This window comes from Bos mutus, chromosome 21 (assembly GCF_027580195.1).
Source record: "Bos mutus isolate GX-2022 chromosome 21, NWIPB_WYAK_1.1, whole genome shotgun sequence".
NCBI classification, from domain to species: Eukaryota; Metazoa; Chordata; class Mammalia; order Artiodactyla; family Bovidae; genus Bos; species Bos mutus.
The window spans coordinates 55,299,064-55,321,296 of record NC_091637.1 but is presented as its reverse complement, the minus strand read 5'-3'; the positions used below and the strand labels follow the sequence as shown (position 1 = coordinate 55,321,296).

Sequence of the window (22,233 nt, the reverse complement as noted above, 5' to 3'; positions counted from 1 at the left end):
CAGGAAGCATGTATTTAGAGCCTGTCCCATGCCCAACCAGAGTCCCGTTCCTGAAGTCGGTAGTGAGGATAAATGCCTGTCTCCGCTGCAAATCTGAATTCCAGGGGGCAGAGATCCTGTCTGCTTTCATGCACCATCACATCCCTGACTCCTCACATGCTGCCTGGAATAGACCCAGGCTTGTTTACTTATTATTTACTTATTCAGGGTGAGATGGTTGGATGGCATCACTGACTCAATGGGCATGAGTTTGAATAAGCTCCGGGAGGTGGTGATGGACAGGGAAGCCTGGCGTGCTGCAGTCCATGGGATCGCAAAGAGTCGGACACAACTGAGCAACTGAACTGAACTACTCACTTTTGGCTGTGTTGGGTCTTCATTGCTATATGGGCTTTTCTCTAGTTGCCGCAAATGGGGGCTGCTGTAGGTGCAGTGCTCAGGCTTCTCTTTGTGGTGGCTTTTCTGGTGGAGTGCAGGCTTCAGTAGGTGTGGCCCCCAGGCTCTAGAGCACAGGTTCAGTATTTGAGGTGCACGGGCTTAGTTGCTCCGCAGCATGCGGGATCTTCTCGGACCAGGGATCGAACCTGTGTCTCCTGCATTGGCAGGTGGATTCTTTACCACCGAGCCACCCGGGAAGCTCCCGGGCTTGTTTTAACAAGTAAATACTTATTGAATGTATGGATGAATGAAGGAGTGATTATAAGATCAAGGCAGTTTGTGAGAGTACAGAGAACCATGGCTGAGTTTGGGGAGATGGGTGCAAACAGAAAAGCCCCCCAAAACCAGCTGTACAAATGCCCTAAGAGAAGCACTTAGGTATTTTGAGGCTCTGAGAGGGCAGGACAGGTCGCTCATGGTGAGAAGCCTGATGTGTTTATCAACAGCCTCTCCTGGGGCCTGAGTGACCCATGAAGCCTTTCCTGGTGGCTGGAGCCTGCAGGGACCGCTCCACTTCCCAACTCCTCAGGGTACCCCTGAGGATGCCCTTGGGCTCCAGACTGACCGTGTCGGTGTCTCTCCTCACCAACTGTGCCGTGAACTCCCTAGATTCCTGCCCCAGCTTGCTCATGATTTGCCACCGGACCCAAGGTCCAACTGGGCATCTCAGTGCATTGCTAGGGCACAGTCAGACACCTGCCCCACTGGACACAAGATGACGTGGACACGCCAGAGAGTGTTGGGCCAGAGCGAGATGTCCTTCAGGCATACACCCGACCCCCCAATGCCTCGCAGAGCCTTACACGTGACTGTGGGCTCACTTGATGTGCAGAGTTGAGCCTCTTCTTTTTTGGCTTGGCTTGGAAGAGTCCACTCGCTGTGGTGGCGAGATGGGCCCAGAGTGTCAGTTTGGGCGCAGGGACAGCTGGTGAGGGTGCCTATTATTTACTTGAATTGTGGGTTCTCAGCTGGCCCTGAGGGAGGCCAGGCAGCTGCCTGCCTTGTGCCCAGGTGCCGGGGCGGGTCTGCGTGCCTTCATTCCTTCTCCCGCCTTCTCTGGTGTGTTCTTTGAATCTGCCGGTCTGCACACCCACCTTGCTCACATCTGAAGAAAAGTTTCCCTTTTCTTTTGTTCAAGAGTATGCAAGTTAGCAGGTGTAAACTCTTATGTTCAGGAGGAATAAACAATCAGGTCCTCCTGGATAGCACAGGGAACATTAGTCACTGTCCCATGATAGGGGATTCCCTGGTAGTCCAGTGGTGAGACTCTGTGCTTCCAGTGCAGGGGGCCTGGGTTTGATTCCTGGGTGGGGAACTAAGATCCCACACACTACTTGGTGTGGCCACAAATAAACAAATCTATAAATAATTGCTAGATACTTTAACAAGTTACAATTAAAAAAAAAATCCTGTGATCAACCATAATGGAAAAGAATATGAAAAAAGGATGTATATATGTATAACTTAGTCACTTTGCTGTACAGCAGAGATTGGCACAACGTTGTAATCAACCGTACTTCAACAGAAAATGGGAGAAAATAATAGCAAATGAAGCAACCGACAAACAACTAATCTCAAAAATATACAAGCAACTCCTACAGCTCAACTCCAGAAAAATAAATGACCCAATCAAAAAATGGGCCAAAGAACTAAATAGACATTTCTCCAAAGAAGACATACAGATGGCTAACAAACACATGAAAAGATGCTCAACATCACTCATTATCAGAGAAATGCAAATCAAAACCACTGTGAGGTACCATTTCACGCCAGTCAGAATGGCTGCGATCCAAAAGTCTACAAATAATAAATGCTGGAGAGGGTGTGGAGAAAAGGGAACCCTCTTACACTGTTGGTGGGAATGCAAACTAGTACAGCCACTATGGAGAACAGTGTGGAGATTCCTTAAAAAACTGGAAATAGAACTGCCTTATGATCCAGCAATCCCACTGCTGGGCATACACACTGAGGAAACCAGAAGGGAAAGAGACACGTGTACCCCAATGTTCATCGTTTATAATAGCCAAGACATGGAAGCAACCTAGATGTCCATCAGCAGATGAATGGATAAGAAAGCAGTGGTACATATACACAATGGAGTATTACTCAGCCATTAAAAAGAATACATTTGAATCAGTTCTAATGAGGTGGATGAAACTGGAGCCTATTATACAGAGTGAAGTAAGCCAGAAGGAAAAACATAAATACAGTATACTAACGCATATATATGGAATTTAGAAAGATGGTAACAATAACCCGATTATGCGACAGCAAAAGAGACACTGATGTATAGAACAGTCTTATGGACTCTGTGGGAGAGGGAGAGGGTGGGAAGATTTGGGAGAATGGCACTGAAACATGTATAATACCATGTATAAAACGAGTTGCCAGTCCAGGTTTGATGCACGATACTGGATGCCCGGGGCTGGTGTACTGGGACAACCCAGAGGGATAGTATGGGGAGGGAGGAGGAAGGAGGGTTCAGGATGGAGAACAAATGTATACCTGTGGCGGATTCATTTCGATATTTGGCAAAACTAATACAATATTGTAAAGTTTAAAAATAAAATAAAATTTAAAAAAGAAAAAGAAAAAGCAGAGGAACCAGAGATCAAATTGCCTGATGAAAGTCAAAGAGGAGAGTGAAAATGTTGCCTTAAAACTCAGCAGTCAGAAAACTAAGTTCATGGCATCTGGTCCCATTACTTCATGGCAAAAAAAAAAAAAATTAAATTTAAAAATTTAAATAAATGGGATAAGTTTAAAGAGGATAAATAAGTGAAAGAGAATAAAATTAAAGAGGATAAATTTTTTAAAAAAGAACCAAAGAAATAAAGGGGGACTTTTTTCCCCCCATCTTCAGATCAGAGCCTCACCCAGTAGGGGCCCTGTGTTCTAATTGTGGAGCATTGTTACTGGATCCACGTTTAAAGTCCACCCTGTGAACACACGCACCAGTCTGGGGCTCCTGGCCCTTCATTAGCTCATCTGACAAATGCCAAGTGAACCCCTCCTTGTGCCAGACGCTGGGGGGCAAAGGGGAGGGGGACAGTCCAGGTGCTCCCCCTGGGCAGCCCACAGCCTGGTCAGGAGACTTGAAAAGTGAAGCTGGCTTCGCAGAGGACACCCAGGCTGCACCTTTATAACTAGAGGCAGAGGATTGCTGGTCTTCCCTCACACCCTCTCAGCATTTTATGCCCTAAACATGTTTGCAGCGCTTATCACACTGGGTTACCCGAGGGCGTGCCATCGCAGCTTACATCCTGGCTCAGGCAGACATCACGAATCTGTGTGTGCTTCCCTGCCTCTGAGCCCAGACCTGGCCTCAGAATCCTTCTCAGCACAGCACTCCAGATGCTGTTAGTTCTACCAGTAGCCTGTGCCTGGCACCTGGGCCTAAGCCCTTGCTCTCGTGGTGAGCTACTCGTGTGAGAGCTCCCTGTTTCAGAATGAGACGTCTGACCGTGGGGGCCCACGGCACTGCTGGCGGTGGTTAGGCCGGGCCGCCCCCAGTTCCAGGCTCTGTGGGGCTGCAAAGCGTTCTCCAGACACAGACCTTCCACTCGCTGCTCCCTCTGCCCGGCGGTCTTCTTCCACGTGTCCGCCTGGCATGATTGTTCAACTGTTCCTTAGTCGGGGGACCCTCTTTGACCACCTGCCTGTGATAGTTTCGTTTTCCTTGTCTCTTGGGTCGGCCCACCCTTATTTTTCTTGTTAGCATTTCGCACTTCACACGACCTACTCTTTTACCTCTTTGTCTCTCTCGTTTACTATGGCATCCCCAGCTACCAAAACACTTGTGGATCTTGTGGCCACAAATCCTAGTGGGCCAGGCATAGCCCCTGCCAGTTAGGATTAAATGAGATAGTACAAAGTGTCAAGTCCAGGCTCTGCTTTATCATTGTTCCAAAGAAAAGGCTTCTGTACTCTAGCAGGAGGGGCAGGGCATGTTTGGTTGCGACCCTTCCTCCTTGTGGTCAGTGTTTCGGTTTAGCCGGCAGCTGGCGAGCTTCTGCCGTGGGCAGCGCATGTGGAGGCTGGGGGTGGAGGGGATTCAGATACGAGCACATGGCAGGGCCTACGCCCGGACCCTGAGGTTCCTAGTCACCTCGAATGTGGGGTACACTGTGCCAGGGCTCAGGGGGCACAGATGCAGTAATTATTTCCAACCAAGGGATTTGGGCAGGGAAGGAGGTGCTGGAGGTGGGCATGGTGGGGGCAAGGATTGGGTCAGGTGCATCTCCCCCCCCATCCACCCCAGCATGGACAGCTGCCCTGGAGTTGATACCATCTGTTGAGATTCTCACTTCCTGCTGAGATGGTGGTTATTACAAACGCATCATTTCTTAACCTTCCTCCTCCCCGGTTTTTCAACTGTGTCCTGAGTTGCTCTCCCCCCGTTTCCTGCTTAGAGAATTAAGTTCTTGGTGATAGAACTACAGAACCCTCCAGAGTTTCTTGCTTTCTGGGTGCAGTCTGATCGTTTGTTGCAAACTCCCATGACAGTGAGTAGTAGTAGCTGGTTTGCAGGGCTTGTTTGTTTGCTTATTTCATGTGTAGCTCTTTCAGGGGGCCAAGTGGGAGTGAAGGAGGCGGTAATACAGTCTAACCTCGCTGCCTCATTTATCCAAGATTTTACTGCTCCCACCACGCTCCCACAGAACTTGCCCCCCACTTTTCCAGCCTTTTCTCTGAGGCTCAAGTGCTGTCACTCTGCCCAAGGCAGGCATCGCTAATCCACCGTGCACACTCCACCTCCCCCCAGCACAAACCTGCCCTTAGAGCTCTCAACCTGGCGGCCCGCCAGCCCTTCGAGTGAAACCTCCGTCACCCTTCAAAGTACAAACTGTCATGTGTATGCTTCTCCTGAGACCAGAGGAAAAAGAGTTTTTAAGCAGGTGGCATGGGGGGGCGGGCATTCAGAGGTTCCCGCTCAGCCCCTCCCCTCTTGCTCTGAACACCAAGGGTTAGGCAGGAAAGGGGTGTGGGTGAGCCTGGGGGTGGGGTGGATTTCCCCAGGCCTGGGGACCTCCAGGGCTAGCCCCCCACACCCCAGTCGCTGCGCCATCTCCTTTATGGGTTTCCCTTTCAAGTCGCTGCAGGCCTCCTGCCTGTGGGCACCACAGGGCTGTGCGAAATTGGGACCCTTGAAGCCGGAGGCAGGCATGGCTGTTCTCCCTGAGCGTGTCTGGGGCAGCACCCACTGTGGGCTTGAGTAGTGCCAGGCACTGTGCTGTCTCCTGTGGGTTAGGTGTGATGCCCACCTGCCCAGCCACTGTCAGGGCTCGAAGCAGTGACAGGCTGGTGGTGGGCCCGGCTGGGGCCCCCAGAGCCACTGCTGCCCCTGGCGAGATAAGCCCAGAGCGGGTGCCAGGCCCCACCTCCCTGTGCGGGGTCCTGCTTCTCCATCCTGAGACTGCAGTGGGGCGCGGGTGTGATTCCAGCGCCTGGGGTGGGAGACAGGCGGTGGAGGAGGGCCTTCTGCTGCTGCCTTTGTCTGTGTTGCCTCCCAGACGACACCTGCTCTTTGTTTCCATTTTAGCTCAGCGCCACCTCCTCATGGAAGCCTTTCTGGATTAGTCCTCCCACATGTTCCCATTGTCCCCCAGCTCAGATGCCTCACATCCCCTCTGTAAGGGCATCAGACTTGCCAACAGGCCTGTCTCCTGCCAGGCTGTGGGCTCCCTGAGGGCCAGGCCCTGCCCCACGCACACACCCTGGACACCCTTCCTGCTCCCTCTCGGTTTTGTTGAGCTTGTCTGTCTGTCTGCATTTCTTAGATTTGAGGACACAGATTTTGTCTATTTACCCCACCACCTGACCAGCACACCGCCTGACACCCCATAGGTGCCCAGGAGACCTGTGGTGGTTGTTCAGCTGCTCAGTCATGTCTGACCCTTTGTGACCCCGTGGACTGCAGCATGCCAGGCTCCCCTGTCCACTTATCTCCAGGAAATACTGTGATGTAAGTCTAAGTGTGAATGGCTGCCCTTCTGCTCCTCCTGCCCTGGGGAGATGGGCATTAGGCCTGGCGAGCTGACTCAGGAGCAGCGATGCCCTGTGGGCTGTGGCGCTCATGCTGTTTGGTGGGGGAACCGGCAGGGGGGCCTGGCTTCCCGGCCTGCCTCTCCCCACCCTCACAGGTCCCAGCAGGCTGCCACCTGCCACGGGTGGCTCCTAGGCACACTCGGCCCCACCTGCTCCCACGTGTCCCCTGGGAGTGAGGGAGCTGGTGCAGCAGCACTGGCAGCTAGTGGGTGAGGGGCTGCCAAGGGTGGCGCCTGCCCCGGCCCTGACTGGCCTGAGTGGTGGGTAGAGCATTGCGGGGCACAGCAGCCACCCAGACACATGTTCCCAGCCCAGCTGCTTGCTGGGACCAGGGCGGGCGGGGGGCGGGGAATGGCCGTGCCTCTCCCACTGAGCTCTGTGGGCGTGCCTGGGGCAGAAGGTGCCAGGACGCCAGCCTAGAGCCCCCAGCTGGCGAGGGTGCAGGGAGCAGTTTGGGGCCCATGGACCTGGGGAACCTGGTGTTGGTGGCTGTGCAGGTGTCCCCACCTTTGCTGTGATCCCGCACGCTGTGCTCTGGCCGTTGTGAGCCGCACACCCTCCCTTGCCTGCCCATTGCCAAAAAGGTTGGCTTTTGCAAGAAGCCCAAAGAAAGGAACTCTGCAGCTGCATGATCCCTCGCCACCATAAAAATAGGGTTCTTTGCATCACCCCCAAGCACAGATGCTGCTGCTCTGCTGGGAAGAGAGGACAAGGCGGCCCTGAGCCACCCCAGGCACTGAAGTACGAGAACAGGACCCACCCCTGCCTCCCCAGCCTGCCTAATCCCCTAAATCCTTCTTGGTTGCCTGTGTGCTAAGTCGCTTCAGTCGTGTCTGATTCTGTGCGACTGTAGCCCGCCAGGCTCCTCTGTCCATGGGATTCTTCAGACCTGAATACTGGAGTGGGTTGCCGTGCCCTCCTCCAGGGGATCTTCCCAACCTGGGGATGGAACCTGTGTCTCTTCCATCTCCTGCATTGGTCCAACTTGGCTCCCTGCTCCCGCCACTGCACCTATGGCTGCTGGTGGCTTCACCGCAGACATTCAGGCCTGGAGCCCAGCTTTAGCTGCTGCTGCCCAGGCTTGTATCTGCCATGTAATATGGTTCCTGGGACACCATTTGTGGGCAGAAGTTCTTCTCGGAAGAGTTGAATGCGGCGCCCTGCCTGTGCTCCTGGGGCTGCCCCTACCACTTTCCTTGGTGCAGGGACTCGGAACAGGTGCTTCTAGCATCAGATAAGTCCACCCACAGAGCAACACAATGGGAAGGTGGCAGGCATCCTCGGGGACACTTGAGGTGTCCTCCAGTCCCATCCCTGCGGGTTTCCCCGGGTTCTTCATGGACATGTGGGCACTTGCCTGTTTTCAGAGTTGGCAGCCCTGAGTTAGTAACTGTAGCGATGTGCTGTGAGTCTGTGTGCCAGCCTCCATCTGAAGGAGGCAGACATCCTTTAGAGATGATCCTCTTCCGTTTACAGATGGTGTGGCTCAGAGAGGGCCTGTGACTTGCCTGAGGTCACACAGCAAGTAGCTTTGCCCTCACTTGGTGGTGTTTGCGTTTCCGGGTGCTCCCTCCCACGGATCTCCCTCCTCCTGGGTCAGCTCAAAGGAAATATTTGTTTTCCTTTCTGAGAACAAAGGCTGGGCTTGGTTCATTTCTGTGAACACAGCCACGAGGACAGGCAGTTGCCAAGTGTTCAGGGGTGGGGGTTTCTGACTGTCTGGGACCCACAGGCGGACCAGGTTGGTGGCCTTCAGTCGCTGAGTCCTGAGACTCAGTGTGGCCTCATTAGGGGAGCTGGTGTTCCTGGGCTTGTGCAGACCCGAGCTGGTTTCAAGCCCTGGGGACCCCGGGATTAATTGAAATGAGGTGGAACAGATGGATTGAGTCTATCAGCAGCTTTACGTGACAGCCTCTTAACATAAAAACACTTCATTACCCACTCCTTCCGCCGGGGCTCCCTGCCTGAGTCAGAGGGAATGTGGCCGAAACGGGAGTCCCCCTACCCCGTCCAGATGGAATCACAGGCACGTGGCTGACGGCCCGCCTCCGAACAGGCGGCTGGGGATAATTCATCAGGCTTGTGTCTCTGCACAGTAGCTAAATTTACAGAATCATTCTCTTGGCTGTAATGTCACCAAAAGTGAGCAGTGCCACGGGGGTTGGGGGTCAGGTCCCTGTTGCTATCAGATGCAGTGACATCGTGGGAGTTTTGATTGGTTGGGAATGGGGTCAGCAGGCTGTCATTATGGAAGGTAGGAGACAAGCATCACCGTAGAATTGCCTCGGTTTGGGGTCTCAGGGAAAGCTCACCAGCCCAGAGCGCCCAGCTTGGCCATTGCTCTGCATCCTGCTGTTAAACCCCATTACAGCAAGTACCATGGTTCTTTCCAATTGAAAATTCTGACAGTTCTTGTCCTGGTGCCCTCACGTGATGTGAGGAGGGGGAGAGGGGACCTTCCCCTGTGTTTGGGTGTGTGTTTGCCATCTGGGTTGTCAGACAGTTTTTGTTTGGGCCAGGATGCTATTGAAGGGAACCCCTCTTGGCCCCATCGAAGGGGGAGCTTTGGAGGAGCACTAGTTGATGGCAGGAGCATAAACCCCCACGATGTGTGCAGAGGCTGCCTGGAATACTAGTCCTGACTTCCTGGGTCTCTCCATGGGGTGCTCTGTGAGCATCTCAGCCTTTCCAGATCCCAGAGGTACCTCACTTGCGTGAACCTTAGCTGTGTGGTTTCTGGAAGAGTTAGGGCTCTGGGGTTTGTGGTCTTGCCTCCTCTCTTGGGGCCCTGGGATAGATGCTGGGGTCCTTGGATACATATGTGTGCTGCCTTTCCTGTCTGAGTCACTTCTTTTGTTTAGGAATTTTATTATGTTTTAATTTTAAAAATAACTTTATTTTCATTATGCTGGGTCTTTTTTGCTTCATAGGCTGTTCTCTAGTTGAGGCAAACGGGGGCTGCTCTCTCGTTGAGCACGTGCTCCAGGCTTGTGAGCCTCAGTCGTTGCAGCACACGGGCTCTGTAGTTGTGGCTCACAGGCTCTAAAACACAGGCTCAGTAGTTCTGGCAAATGGGCTTAGTTGCTCTGAGGCATGTAGGATCTCTGGACCAGGGTTCAGACCCATGTCTCCTGCATTGGCAAGCAAATTCTTTTCCACTGAGCCACCGGGAAGCCCTGTTGAGGAATTTTAAATTCCCCTTGTTTTCCTTCACTTGCTCATAAAACTATCACATTTGGGATTTTACAGTTGGAAAGCCTGATGTATTCAAACCAGCATTACAGATTCACCGTGAGGTGTTTGTAACTTTGGTTTTCATCTACAGACATGTTAAATGTGGGATCTTCAGACGTGTGGTGGCCGATTTTGCCAGGGAAAATACTTGAAGGCGTAGGAAGGAACTTTAACAGGGGACTAAAGTAACTCATAGTAGTGTAGCAAAGTAGTTGCTTTTCAGGACTCGGTCCCTTTGTTCATGTGAGAAAGAGAAGACACCGCTTCCAAAAAAAAGAGATTTTAAAAACAATAAAACCAAGCACTTTGCCATAAGCTGAGTCAGTCTCATTTTGTCAGCGGTTACTTAGCTACTGCCTCTTTGCTGTCTCCTCATGGGCGGGGAGCCGACTGATGAGGCAAAATGTGAAAGTAACGCAGGAGTAGGCAGGTGAAGCATTAAGACTTGAGGGGAAAGGCAGTCATGTGTGACTAAAGGCATCAAGGCTGGCTTCCTGGAGGAGGTGGCATTTTCACTGAGCTTTGGAGGATGGATAGGGTTCTGATCTGGTGGCACCTGGGGCTGCCATTGTGTGAGGCAGAAACAGCGCCCAGTGGAAAATGTACAGTATGCACAGAACAGTGTAACCAACGGCTTGACTCACTGGCCACACATGGTAACTAATACATTTCCTGGCTCCCACCTTTACCTGTGGAACTCCTAAGCATTCTCCACAGCCCAGCTCACAAGCGCGCACCTCTGGGAAGTTTTCCCGGACTTGTCTGGGCAGAGTTTGGCAGTGTACCTGCTGCTGTGCTGTGTGACTTGTCAGTGCATGGCAAGGTCCTCTATGTGTGGTTTTGACTCTCTGAACCCAAGACTTAAGATGTGCTCTGTGTGTGTGTGTGTGTGTGTGTGTGTGCATGCGCACGCGCATGCTGGATGCATACTCAAAGCAGCCATCACTCGTCTTTCTGATTCTCAGTATTGGACAGGTCTTTGTGTTTCTCCGGCTGTGTGGAAGGCACATTTTGCTGTCTGGACCATCCTGGTCTCCTTGGAAACCATGAGCATCATCTTCCTCCTGGATGCCTCTCAGGAGTGTTTGTCTTAACTTCTCTGGGATCTCTCTCTCTTATTGGCTCTGCATTAACGGCTCCTTTTCAAACCCTCGTGGAGGGTCATTCCATGGACCTAAACTCATGGCATTTAGCAGCATTTGTTTCTCCTTCCTGGCAAAATGTCAGACCATAAAATTGTTTCTTTCATTTGGCAAGAGAAAAAGATTTCTTTCTTCATGAAATCATTGTTCTCAATCCAATAATCCCAGTGTTCTCAGTGGAAACTGAAGATAACCTTTGCCGCAGACACGGAAAGTGTTTCCACCCGGCAACTTTGCTGGGACCTTTTGTTTCTTCCACCAGCAGAGAAAGTGACCTTTCTATTTGAGCACGCACAGAGGTTGGCAGGAGCCGTTGCAGCATTTTAAGCCTTTTCAGTGAGGCCCCTACATTGCCACAGGTGGTGGGTGAACGTCTCTGGGATTCTTGAGCCTCTGTTTTCCAGGGGCTGATGCCCTTGGAGCTGATCCTCCACCCCACCCTACCCTTCTCACAGGGCTTCCTGCCTCCGGCCCCAGCACAGGCACCAGAGCTGCATGCCAGCCTCTGCCGTCATCCCTGGGTTCCTCTGGCTCGTGTCTCTTCCCAGCTGATGGAGGCTTTGTACTTCCTGATGGGGGGTGATGGGGTATTGTTTGATTTGGAGTGGGTGATTTTTAAGAAACCAATAATCCGCATCGTTTTTCATGTTGCATTGTGAATTGTCTCAGGAGAAAGGATAATTTTTTTTAGTGGATCTGTCGTGTTCACAGTTCCATAACTGATAAAGAGGTACTGCTGATCATACATTCTTTGTGGGAAGCCATGCTACAGGGTTAAAATGATTTAAGGTGATAGAACCACATTTATAGAACCTTTTTTTTTTTAATTTATTTTTGGTTGTGCTGGGTCTTCATTGCTGCGCCAGCTGTCTCTAGTTGCAGCGACTGGGCTCTGTACTCTTCGCTTCGGTGCACAGGCTTCTTACCGCAGTGGCTTCTCTGGCTGCGGAGCGCAGGCTGTAGGCACTTGGCCTTCGGTAGTTGTGAGTCGTGGGCCCTGGAGCAGTCTCAATAGTTGTGCTGCACGGGCTTAGTTGCTCCGTGGCACGTGGGATCTTCCTGGACCGGGGATCAAACCCCTGTCCCCTGCATTGGCAGGTGGATTCTTATCCACTGTGCCACCAGGGAAATCCCGGAATCTTTTCAAAATGTTGGGAAAGCTTGCTCTTGGCCTGACCACTCTAATAAAGAGAGTTCTGTCATTTTGGCATATTTTTCTTTGAAGGTTTCTTCCCTTTGGCATATCTTTCATTTTCTGCACCCAGTTAGGTATTGTTTTATGCATTTAAGCATTTTCTGCCATCCTCCCAACCAGGATAGTGAATACCCAACCACTCCCCAGTGTCCGTTTGTGGCCTAATTATTAAAGTGCGGCTCCCTCGTCACACGCCCTGTCGTACTTGGGGGTGAAGCTTTGATGGGGGTATTTTAGAGCTTCTGTTTACTATTCTGCTGTTGACAGTTTTATGGCAGACAGCTTTTTGGGGGTACACACTTATTCTCAGAGGTGAGTCGAGGGGGTCATTTTGCGGGGTGGGGAGCTGAGCGGAGCTGAGTCCTCCTGTTCCAAACCAAGGGAGGAGGTCCTGGACAAAAGCACAGGCTCATTTTTTGAGGGCTTCCAAGACGTTTGTCTGCCATGACTGAGTGGGTGCACTATTTATAAGTTCTGGATAGAGACTGGCTAGAAAGGAATTAGGAGGCCTGACCCCACAGGGACCTAATGGAGCCCACTGAGTGACGTGCTGGAAATGAGCCTCACTGAACTCCAGCTCTGGGAGCCACCGGTTACCTCGGGCCCGAGGGACAGACCCGGTAGACTGAGGCATCCAGGCCTGCCCTGGGGTCCCTCCGAGCCCCTGCTGTGCTGCCCCTGGCCTCTGCCTCCCCTCCCCTCCACTCCCACCTCTCTCAGAGACACCCTCCTCCAGAGGGCAATGACAAAGCCCCATCTTGTTATCCTAAGACTTAGCACTGCCGACATCCGTAAAGTGCAGGCAGTCGGGAAACTGCAAAGCTCCCTTGGGGGGAGTGAGGTTTGAGCGAGTTTGGGAAGGAGGACATTTGTAACTTGAAGCGCTGGCCTGTGTGAAGGCTGGTAACAGGAGGGATGACGAGGGCTCAGGTGACCCCTGGAGCCAGCCTGGAATGGCAGCCTGGGCCCTGTGTTGGGAGCAGTGTTCACTCATGGGGTCAAGCATTTGGCATCGTAAGCTCAAGTGCTTGGCATCATGGGCTGAGGGGTTTGGCATCGTGGGCTCAGTGAAGCCATGAGCCCGGGTGCTGGTCTTGTTTGCTGTGGGGAGGCCAGGAGGTCCCACCACCACGACGGCCACTTGTGTAGCTGTGATCACATCTAAGTTCTGTGCATGCCAGGTGTCTCTGGAGTCTGCTGTCCCCCTCTTGTATTGTCCTTCCTGCCACATGGCAGAGCCCTGTCACTGGTGAAGCCTGAAGCGGAGCACCCTGTCCCATGTCCTGGATTTTCCCCATTGGATACATCTGTACTTGTCCTAAGAGGATTCTAGGAGGAAGGGAGTATCTTCCTTCCCCTTGACTTCCTGGTTCTGAGAGCTTCTCTCACCTGTGACCCCTGGGAGCCAGTGCCCTGGCTTCCAGACGGCCCCTTGCCACTCCCCCCAGGTGGCCTCCAGAGAGTCTGGATCAGGAAACTGGCAGTCCGAGGGCAGTCGGAGTCTCTGAGCTTATTGACACGGTGTGAAGCCAGATGCTGCTGCTGGGACCGCCAGCTGGGGTGCCAGACGCTTCCTGGAGACCGTCCTGCTCAGTCTGTCCTTCCCCAAGGTGTCGGGCCTTGTTTGTGTCGACACAGCCCTGGAAGGAGCTTTGGAGTTGATCAGTTCAGTTCAGTCACTCAATCGTGTCCGACTGTTTGCAACCCCATGGACTGCAGCATGCCAGGCTTCCCTGTCCATCATCAACTCCAGGAGCTCACTCAAACTCATGTCCATCAAGTCGGTGATGCCATCCAACCATCTCATCCTCTGTCATCCCCTTCTCTTCTCGTCTTCAGTCTTTCCACCATCAGGATCTTTTCCAATGAGTCAGTTCTTCGCATGAGGTGGCCAAAGTATTGGAATTTCAGCTTCAGCATCAGTCCTTCTAATGAACACCAGGACTGATGTTCATTTAGGATGACTTTAGGATGGACTCCTTGCAGTCCAAGGTACTCTCAAGAGCCTTCTCCAACACCACAGTTCAAAACCATCGTTTCTCCTAAATTTCAGGTTTGCAGCCTGGATGAGGTCCAGTGGGCTCTTTCCCCTTTTACGTTACAAAGCCCTTTCTAGCCCCAGCCCCTTGCTGCTGAGAATCCAAGTGCTGCCATCCTCCTCTGACCTACTTTTGTGACTTTTCTTTTTGTTTGTTTAAAGTGGTTAGCAACGAGGTCCTTCCAAGATGCAGTTAGTGCAGTTTCGCTTAGGAAAAGGGAAATCTGGGGTTTCCCCCACATCTTATCCTAGCATCTCAGAACAAATCTAAAGGAGGTGCAGGACAGAGAGGGGAGGGGTGTACAAAGTCTGCTCTGGATCTCGGTGCTTAAATCCCTCTCGCCTGCACCCTCCCCCTTCACTGGCCCGAGCCCAGTTCTCTGCAGAGGGAGGGGGTCTCTGCGATGGCGGCGCCCCAGGCCTGACTCTTCCCTCCCACTGTCAGGCCACAAGAAGGATGGGGTGACATGAGAGGCCGCAAGGCTTGTGTGTGCCCTCGTCCCTCATCGCGGCCTCAGAATGCGACAGTGGCCTTTGTTTTGCCTTCGCAGAAGCCCGTGTGGCCCCAGGAAGGCTTGTTGGCAGATTTGAGGACTGCCCAGAGCACATCTCCGTACTCGTCCACCCCCTGCAGCCAGCGGGGGTGTGGCCATCGCCCGCCCAGCAGGCCAGTGTCAGCTGCGGTCTCCACAGTGGCCTTCTGTTCTGAGTAGCAGGCGGGAGGGTCCATTCGTCAGCAGCCTCCTCACGTCCCCACTAGATGAGGGCCTGGCCTGTCGCCCTGGAGGCCCCGCCACCCCGAGGAGACGCATTTGCTTGGCTCCCCTGTCTCTGGTGTTGTGGAGCATGACGGCCACTAGCCACATGTGGCTGGTGCCGCCTCCAGAATGTGGCTGGTGTGTGACAGAGGAAGTGAATTTTTCATTTACTTAGATTGAAAAACCAATTCTGGAATTCAGTTATTGGAAGAACTGTAAGTGTGTTTGGAACAACTTGGGTGTGTGAATCTACTTATTCAGATCATGTTTCCAATGACAGTTTGGCATTCAAATTCTGATGTGCTGCGAGTGTAAACTACACAGTGGATTTCAAAGACTTAGTGTGAAAAAAAGTGTGAAATCAAATCATCTCTTTCATGGTTTTATGTTGATTCGGTGGTGAAGCAATAATATTTTGGAAATGTTGGTTTAATTAAGGTATATTATTTGTATGTTGTCATTTGTTTCTTTTTACTTTTCTTTTTTTAAATTGGGGGGATAATAGCTTTACAATATTGTGTTGGCCTCTGCCATACATCAACATCAATCAGCCTCAGGTATAAAGAACATTCGAAATGAATGTTTCTCATGTATTTCTGCTAGACAGTTCTCACCGTGGTACTCAAACCTCCGAGGCTATTTTTGCTGGAATACGATTAATGGTCCTTTGGGGGGAACAATTAAGATCTTAGAGGTATTTTGGGCCACAGGATTAAATCTTAGGAGACCCATGAGGCTTTGAAAGGAACACATCAATAAAACATTGTTCATGAAACATTACTTCCTAACTGTGCAAGTGATACATACATATTGTGGGAAAATTAGAAAGCCCAAATTAGATAAAATTAAACTTCCAGGTTTAGAAGGAGAATACATGGATTTCCCAGAAGTATTTCCCAGCAGTCTTTTGCTTAGGTTATCGTTAGCATAAAAATTCAGCTTTACATTACTGCAGAGACCTTCAAGATGATTTCACATTCTGTATCTGCTTCATAACAAACTGTGGAAAATTCTTAAAGAGATGGGAATACCAGACCACCAGACCTGCCTCCTGAGAAACCTGTATGTAGATCAAGAAGCAACAGTTAGAACCGAACATGGAACAACAGACTGGTTCCAAATCGGAAAAGGAGTACGTCAAGGCTGTATAATGTCACCCTGTTTATTTAACTTACATGCAGAGTACATCATGCAGAGTGCCAGGCTGCATGAAGCTCAAGCTGAAATCAGGATTGCCAGGAGAAATATCAGTAACTTCAGATATACAGATGACACCAACCTAATGGCAGAAAGTGAAGGGGAACTAAAGAACCTCTTGATGAAGGTGAAAGAGGACAGTGAAAAAGCTGCCTTAAAACTCAGCATTCAAAAAACTGAGATCATGGCATCTGGTCCCATCACTAAATGGCAAATAGACGGGGAAACAATAGAAACAGTGACAGACTTTAATTTTGGGGGCTCCAAAATCACTGCAGATGGTGACTGCAGCCATGAAATTAAAAGACGCTTGCTTCTTGGAAGAAAAGTTATGACCAACCTAGACAACTTACTAAAAAGCAGAGACATCACTTTGCCAACAAAGGTCTGTCTAGTCAAAGCTATGGTTTATCCAGGAGTAAAGTATGGATGTGAGAGTTGTACCATAAAAAAGGCTGAATGCCAAAGAATGGAAGTTTTTGAACTGTGGTGTTGGAGAAGACTCTTGAGAGTCCCTTGGACAGTAGGGAGATCAAACCAGCCAATCCTAAAGGAAATCAGTCCTAAATATTCTTTGGAAGGACTGAAGCTAAAGTTCCAATACTTTGGCCACTTAATACAAAGAGCCGACTCACTGGAAAAGACCCTGATGCAGGGAAAGATTGAAGGCAGGAAAGGGGGCCGACAGAGAATGAGATGGTTGGATGGTACCATCAACTCAATGGACATGAGTTTGAGCAAACTCTGGGAAATAGTGAAGGACAGGGAAGCCTGGGTGCTGCAGTCCATGGGGTCGCAAAGAGTCGGACACGACTGAATCACTGAACAACAACAAATTTCCTTTATAAACATGTGCACCCTCTTCAAGCACCCTGATAATAGGGCTGGTGCTCCAGACACTTGCACCACAGCAGAGCAGAAACCAGCCAAGACTCCAGAAGGGAATGTAGTTGGTTGACAGTGATAACAAGGAAATCTTCTAGAAGTTGGGCTGAGCACTTGAGTTTAGCATTGAGACCAGATAGGGACTCCGTGACATTGCTAGCAATGTTATTATTTATTGAATGTCCCCAAGTTAAAGTGACTTAGTTTTGATGTGACTTAGCAGTTCTTGGTGGTTTAGTCCCTAAGTCAGTCTGACTCTTGGCAACCCCATGGACTGTATACTGGAGTGGGTTGCCGTTTCCTTCTCCAGGGGATCTTTCCGATCCAGGGGTTGAACCGGGGCTGTTGCATTGCAGACAGATTATTTACTGCCTGAGCCACCAGGGAAGCCGTGACAGAACGGCTGACTTGGCTGGGAGTCCCTCCTTTTGCTGGGAGTGGATTTATCTGATTTTACTGGCTGTGTGTGTTTTGCCCGAGGGTGCTACTGCGGAATCCTTTGGTGAGCACATCCAGTTGAGAGAGACTGCCTTGACTTTTCCAAGCCCTGAAGGAAGGCTGAGGCTGTTACACAACTCAGACTCTGCCCAACACTGAGACTTGGCTTGAGAAAACACTGGCCGTCTCAGATGCAGTGACATGTGACCTCAGATCGTAAAGAAAGATGTCCTCCAACACTGAGCACAGAGGGGCCCGGAGTGTTTGGGAGTGGGGTACACCTCCTCAATTTCTGGTGTGGTGGGAGCCATGGAAAGATAATGAGGAGGGTGGAGCAGTTCATTTTGCACATTCTGTTGTCGACTTTAAAAACGTGCACTGAGTCTGATAATTAACTTTTTCTTGGGGCAGAGTGAGGACTGCAGCCTGGGAGACAGCACCTCAGATAGCTCTGAGAAGCTGCTCCAAAGAGGCAGGGTAGGGGGAGGTCATTGTATACGTGATATGGGTGAAGGGGGAGTACACGCAGTCAAGCACATATTTTTTCCAGAAGGCTTCTGCTAGTCTGGTAAAGCTTTCTGCTAGTCATGAGGAACGGTTGTCACTGTGAAGGATTTTTGTGCTTTTCTAGACATGGGGAGATATAAGAATTGGGCTCAGAAAATCAGCTCCTGAAAATACCTAATTATTTGAAGACCCCTCCTGCCAGTTTTTCCCCCAAGCACAGAGTGCCTCCCTTCTCCTCTCCACCCTGAACGCCTTTCAGGGGGTGTTGGAAATCAGCAGCTGCAGCAGCACTCAGCACAGTCTGTAGCTGAGACTGTGACGGTGTCGGCCTCTCCTGGCGAGCTTGCCAAGGCTGCCATTCCCATCTGAGGATTCAGAGAGCTCCGAGGTGATCAGCTGGGCCCTGCGGGATTAGCCGATTGTGTTCACTGTCCCCTTTTAATTCATAAGCGCTGGTTGGCAGTGTCCTGAGTTCAGAGAGTCCTCACGCCATGCAGTAGAGTGACTGCTGGAAAAAAAGTTGTCTCTCAATGGAAACATTTTTTTTAAAGGCGTAAGCGGAGCTTTGTTGGTCAAGAGTTTCTATGGTGACCACTTTTGCAAGACCAAGAATATTACTGAATCCTACTGCCTTGCTTGTCTTCTGTAGAATTAGATATTTTATCTTCTGGGTTTGTGAGAAACAAGGCACATGTGGGCAGGGGAGACCAACCTGCCCTGAGAAGTACTCTGGGAAATGTGAGCGGTGGGCCAGCACACTCGGATGGGAACTTATTAAAACCCCCATGACAAGGGGGCATGTCGATGGCTGATGCCTGGGCCTTCCTTCAGGGACCCTTGGTGTGAGGGCAGGAGGCTGGGCATCTCCTGTGTGCCACGTCTCTGGGGGTGTGTGTGGGGGCTTCGGATTAGCTCTGACTTATTCCTCCCCCAGGGAAGGACTGCGTGCTCCAGTCCATGGGGTCACAGAGAGTTGGACATGACTGAGTGACCGAACGACAGCAACAGGGAAGTCACTGCTGAAAAAAGAGAAGTGTCTTTATTTACAGCTTGTACCAAAGACGTACTGAATGCCAGAATCCTGAACTGTCAGTTTGTAAAGACTCAGTAACATCTCTTTTAATGTTTCAAAGTGAAAGTGAAAGTTGCTCAGTTGTGTCTGACTCTTTGCAACCCCATGGACTATACAGTCCATGGAATTCTCCAGGCCAGAATACTGGAGTGGGTAGCCTTTCCCTTCTCCAGGGGATCTTCCCAACCCAGGGATCGAACCCAGGTCTCCCACATTGCAGGCAGATTCTTTACCAGCTGAGCCACAAGGGAAACCCTTTTAATGTTTATTCTGCATTTTTTAGTTGCACAAGCAAATCATACAATAAAAATAAAGACATCCTTTAAAAGAAACTCACTGCTAGTCCTACTAATATAGCATCTAATATATCTTCTTTTCCCCCAAAGTATCTGTACACATGCAGACATAATTTTTATTTAGTAATAATCAAGGCAGAAGCACAGTTAGCTGTTTGGACTTTTCATTTATTTATATCTTACGTTTTCCTTCCTATTATATATATATATATATATATAGTATTTTCATAGCAACTGTTTTCATAATGGCTGCACACTCCTCCAGTTTCTTGGTACACTGTAATTTTCTTAATCAGTCTTTATTTTGTTTTCTGTTCTTAATGGCATCCTTTCCCCTTTGTTTCCATAGGAAGTTCTCCAGCAGCTGATCGTCATGAATTTGCCTAATGTCTTGATGATTGGCAAAGACCCGCTGTCTGGTGAGTGGAGGCCGCCCTCACCCCCCGTGGAGCCTGGGCTGTGCCCTGGGCAGCTGTTGAGGCAGAGCTCTGGCTGCCAGCCTGGAGCCAGCACAGTGAAAACACGTGCTCATTTGGGTATGATTGTAAAGGATGGGCTTATAACCCCAAGGCTTTACGCCAAGAGCACGTTTCTTCCTTAAGAATATATCCTCACGACCGCTCAGATGGGAGTTCCAAGGCAGGTGAAGCACCGCTTCCTTGGTCTGTGGGGCTGAAGTAATATGGTGGCTCCCCCACCACCCAGGGGTCTCTCCTCATACCATCATGGGGTGTGGTCCCTATTGACAAGAAAAAATCTTTGAAAGGGAAAGTGTTAGTCGCTCAGTCGTGTCTGACTCTTTTCGACCCCATGGAATGTACCCCACCAGGCTCCTCTGCCCATGGGGATTCTCCAGGCAAGAATACTGGAGTGGGTTGCCATGCTGTCCTCCAGGGGATCTTCCCGACCCAGGGATCGAACCCAGGTCCCCTGTCTTGAAGGCAGATCCTTTAGCCTCTGAGCCACCTGGGAGAGAATCTTTGGAGGGAACTAACACCCTTCCGCTGGTATCCTGTGCCACTTTATTTGCCCCATGCACATTCACTGGGACCCCCTGTCACGCGTCCGTTCTCACATCTCCTGCTGGTCTCTGGGGCCCGAGTGGGCAAGGTCCTGAGTCCTGGTCTTGGACACTTGGTATGACTTTGAAAGCCTGAAATGTCCTCCCGGACACCTCACAGAAAGCCAGAGCTTAGCTCCAACCTGAGGATTAATGCACTGTGAGTTGAACGGGGTGCTTCCTTTCCTCCCCTCCATGGTCTTGAGTGTTGACCTGAACCTGTGGCTCATGGATGGAAACTTGTGGGCCCCAGGGACAGATGTGCCTGCTGGCTGGGACTCCCCTGGTTCCCGTGGAGACCTTGGGAGCCTCCTGGACTGGGTGTGGGGTCAGGGCATGTGGAAAGGATCCCACCATGAGAGGCTTTTGCGGGAGGAGCTGAAGCTTGCCTCTGCGGGTACCTCCTCGACCTGCTCTCAGGGGAGCCTGTCCACGTGAGCTCAGGTCGTCTGGAGCGCAGAGGAGCGGTACACCTTGTGACCCGCCGAGGATGTTCCTCGTCGAGGAGCCCTGGCCCTGAAAGCAGCAGCAGCAGCTTCTGGGGGCACTGGGTCAAGGGAAGCTGAGCATGAAATCACTTTGCTCGGGGTCCTTCTTGGACCCCACTCCCCTGTTCTCTGCAAGAGCCCAAGGAAAGGGTTTTTTGATCTCCTGTTCGTCTTCAGTGCCACCGGCCCATGAGCATCACATTGGCTCTTCAGGGTACACCCAGACCCACCTGGCAGCCCCTGGCAGTAACGCCCTTCTCTACTTGCTGTGTTAGTAACAGGGAGCCCTTGGTTTGCGCTGTCCTTGGCTCTGCCCTGGAGCCATTTGTTTTCTGGCTTTATTTCATGGTTCCCCTAGGTAGAAGGAAATGGCAATCCACTCCAGTATTCTTTCCTGGAGAACCCCATGCACAGAGGAGCCTGGCTGGTTACAGTCCACGGGGTTGCAAGAGTCAGACATGACTTACGATTAAACCACCAGGTAGGGGATGCCAGATGCAGCCCCGGGCACCAGGGACAGCTGGGACTCTCTCGTGTTTCAGCAGTAACATGAGGAAAATGAGGGACTGCTTTGCTTAGCAGAACTGTGCTGCTTGTCCTGCCTTATTTGGGGGACTGGTATTAAGAGAGAGGTGCCCAGAGAGGTTGGTGGTTCAGGCATAGTTCTGCTGTTCCACCTGCTCTAGAGACAGCGTTGTCAGATGAGGAGAGGAAAGCAGAGGAGCAGGAAAGAAGGTCCCTCCCTGCTTGAACACTCGGGACCCAGTGTGTGCTAGGCACCAGACGTGCATTTAAAAGCGGAAGTGAAAATGTGCTTCTGGGGTGTGGCCGTGCCGTCGCATTTATAGATGAGAGAATGGCAGGGTCGAAGTGACAGGCCCTCAGCCACTTGACCCATGAGCAGAGGGGAGTTTGAGTGGGAGTTTGTTCCACCTGAACCCTGGGCCTGAGCCCTGGTCCTTATCCCACATGAACAGCTCAGGCAATTGCCAGTGTTTAACCATTTTGACCTACAAAAATGACAGTGACGTATGAGTTAATCTGGTGGCTCAGATCGTAAAACACCTGCCTGCAATGCAGGAGACCCAGGTTTGATCCCTGGTTCAGGAAGATTCCCTGGAGGAGGGCATGGCAACCCACTCCAGTATCTTGCCTGGAGAATCCCCATGGACAGAGGAGCCTGGTGGGCTACAGTCCATGGGGTCACAAAGAGTTGGACACGATTGAGCAACTAACATTTATGAGTCATTCTCGTGCTAAACACGTCTTCCTCCCCCACCGTGTCACCCATCACCCCATCACACTGCGTGGTTTGCCACCTTCCTGTGCTGGCCCCTCCCTTCCTACTGCTGTGGGGGGCCCCTTCTCCAGAAGGCACCTCTGCTCACCAGAACCCTGGCTCCAGCCCTGCCTTCAGAGCCTCTCTGTTCCAGCCTC

General features: G+C 51.2%; 1 protein-coding gene across 3 annotated transcripts in view; it reads left to right on the top strand.

The window, feature by feature from the left end:
• CCDC88C (coiled-coil domain containing 88C) overlaps positions 1-22,233 on the top strand; it is a 146,074-nt gene that overhangs the window by 46,316 nt on the left and 77,525 nt on the right. For all 3 annotated transcript variants that reach the window (XM_070358848.1, XM_005892612.3, XM_070358849.1), the window contains exon 4: positions 19,598-19,667. In XM_070358848.1, the coding sequence (XP_070214949.1) occupies positions 19,598-19,667 (70 nt within the window). The remainder of the gene's footprint in view (positions 1-19,597; positions 19,668-22,233) is intronic.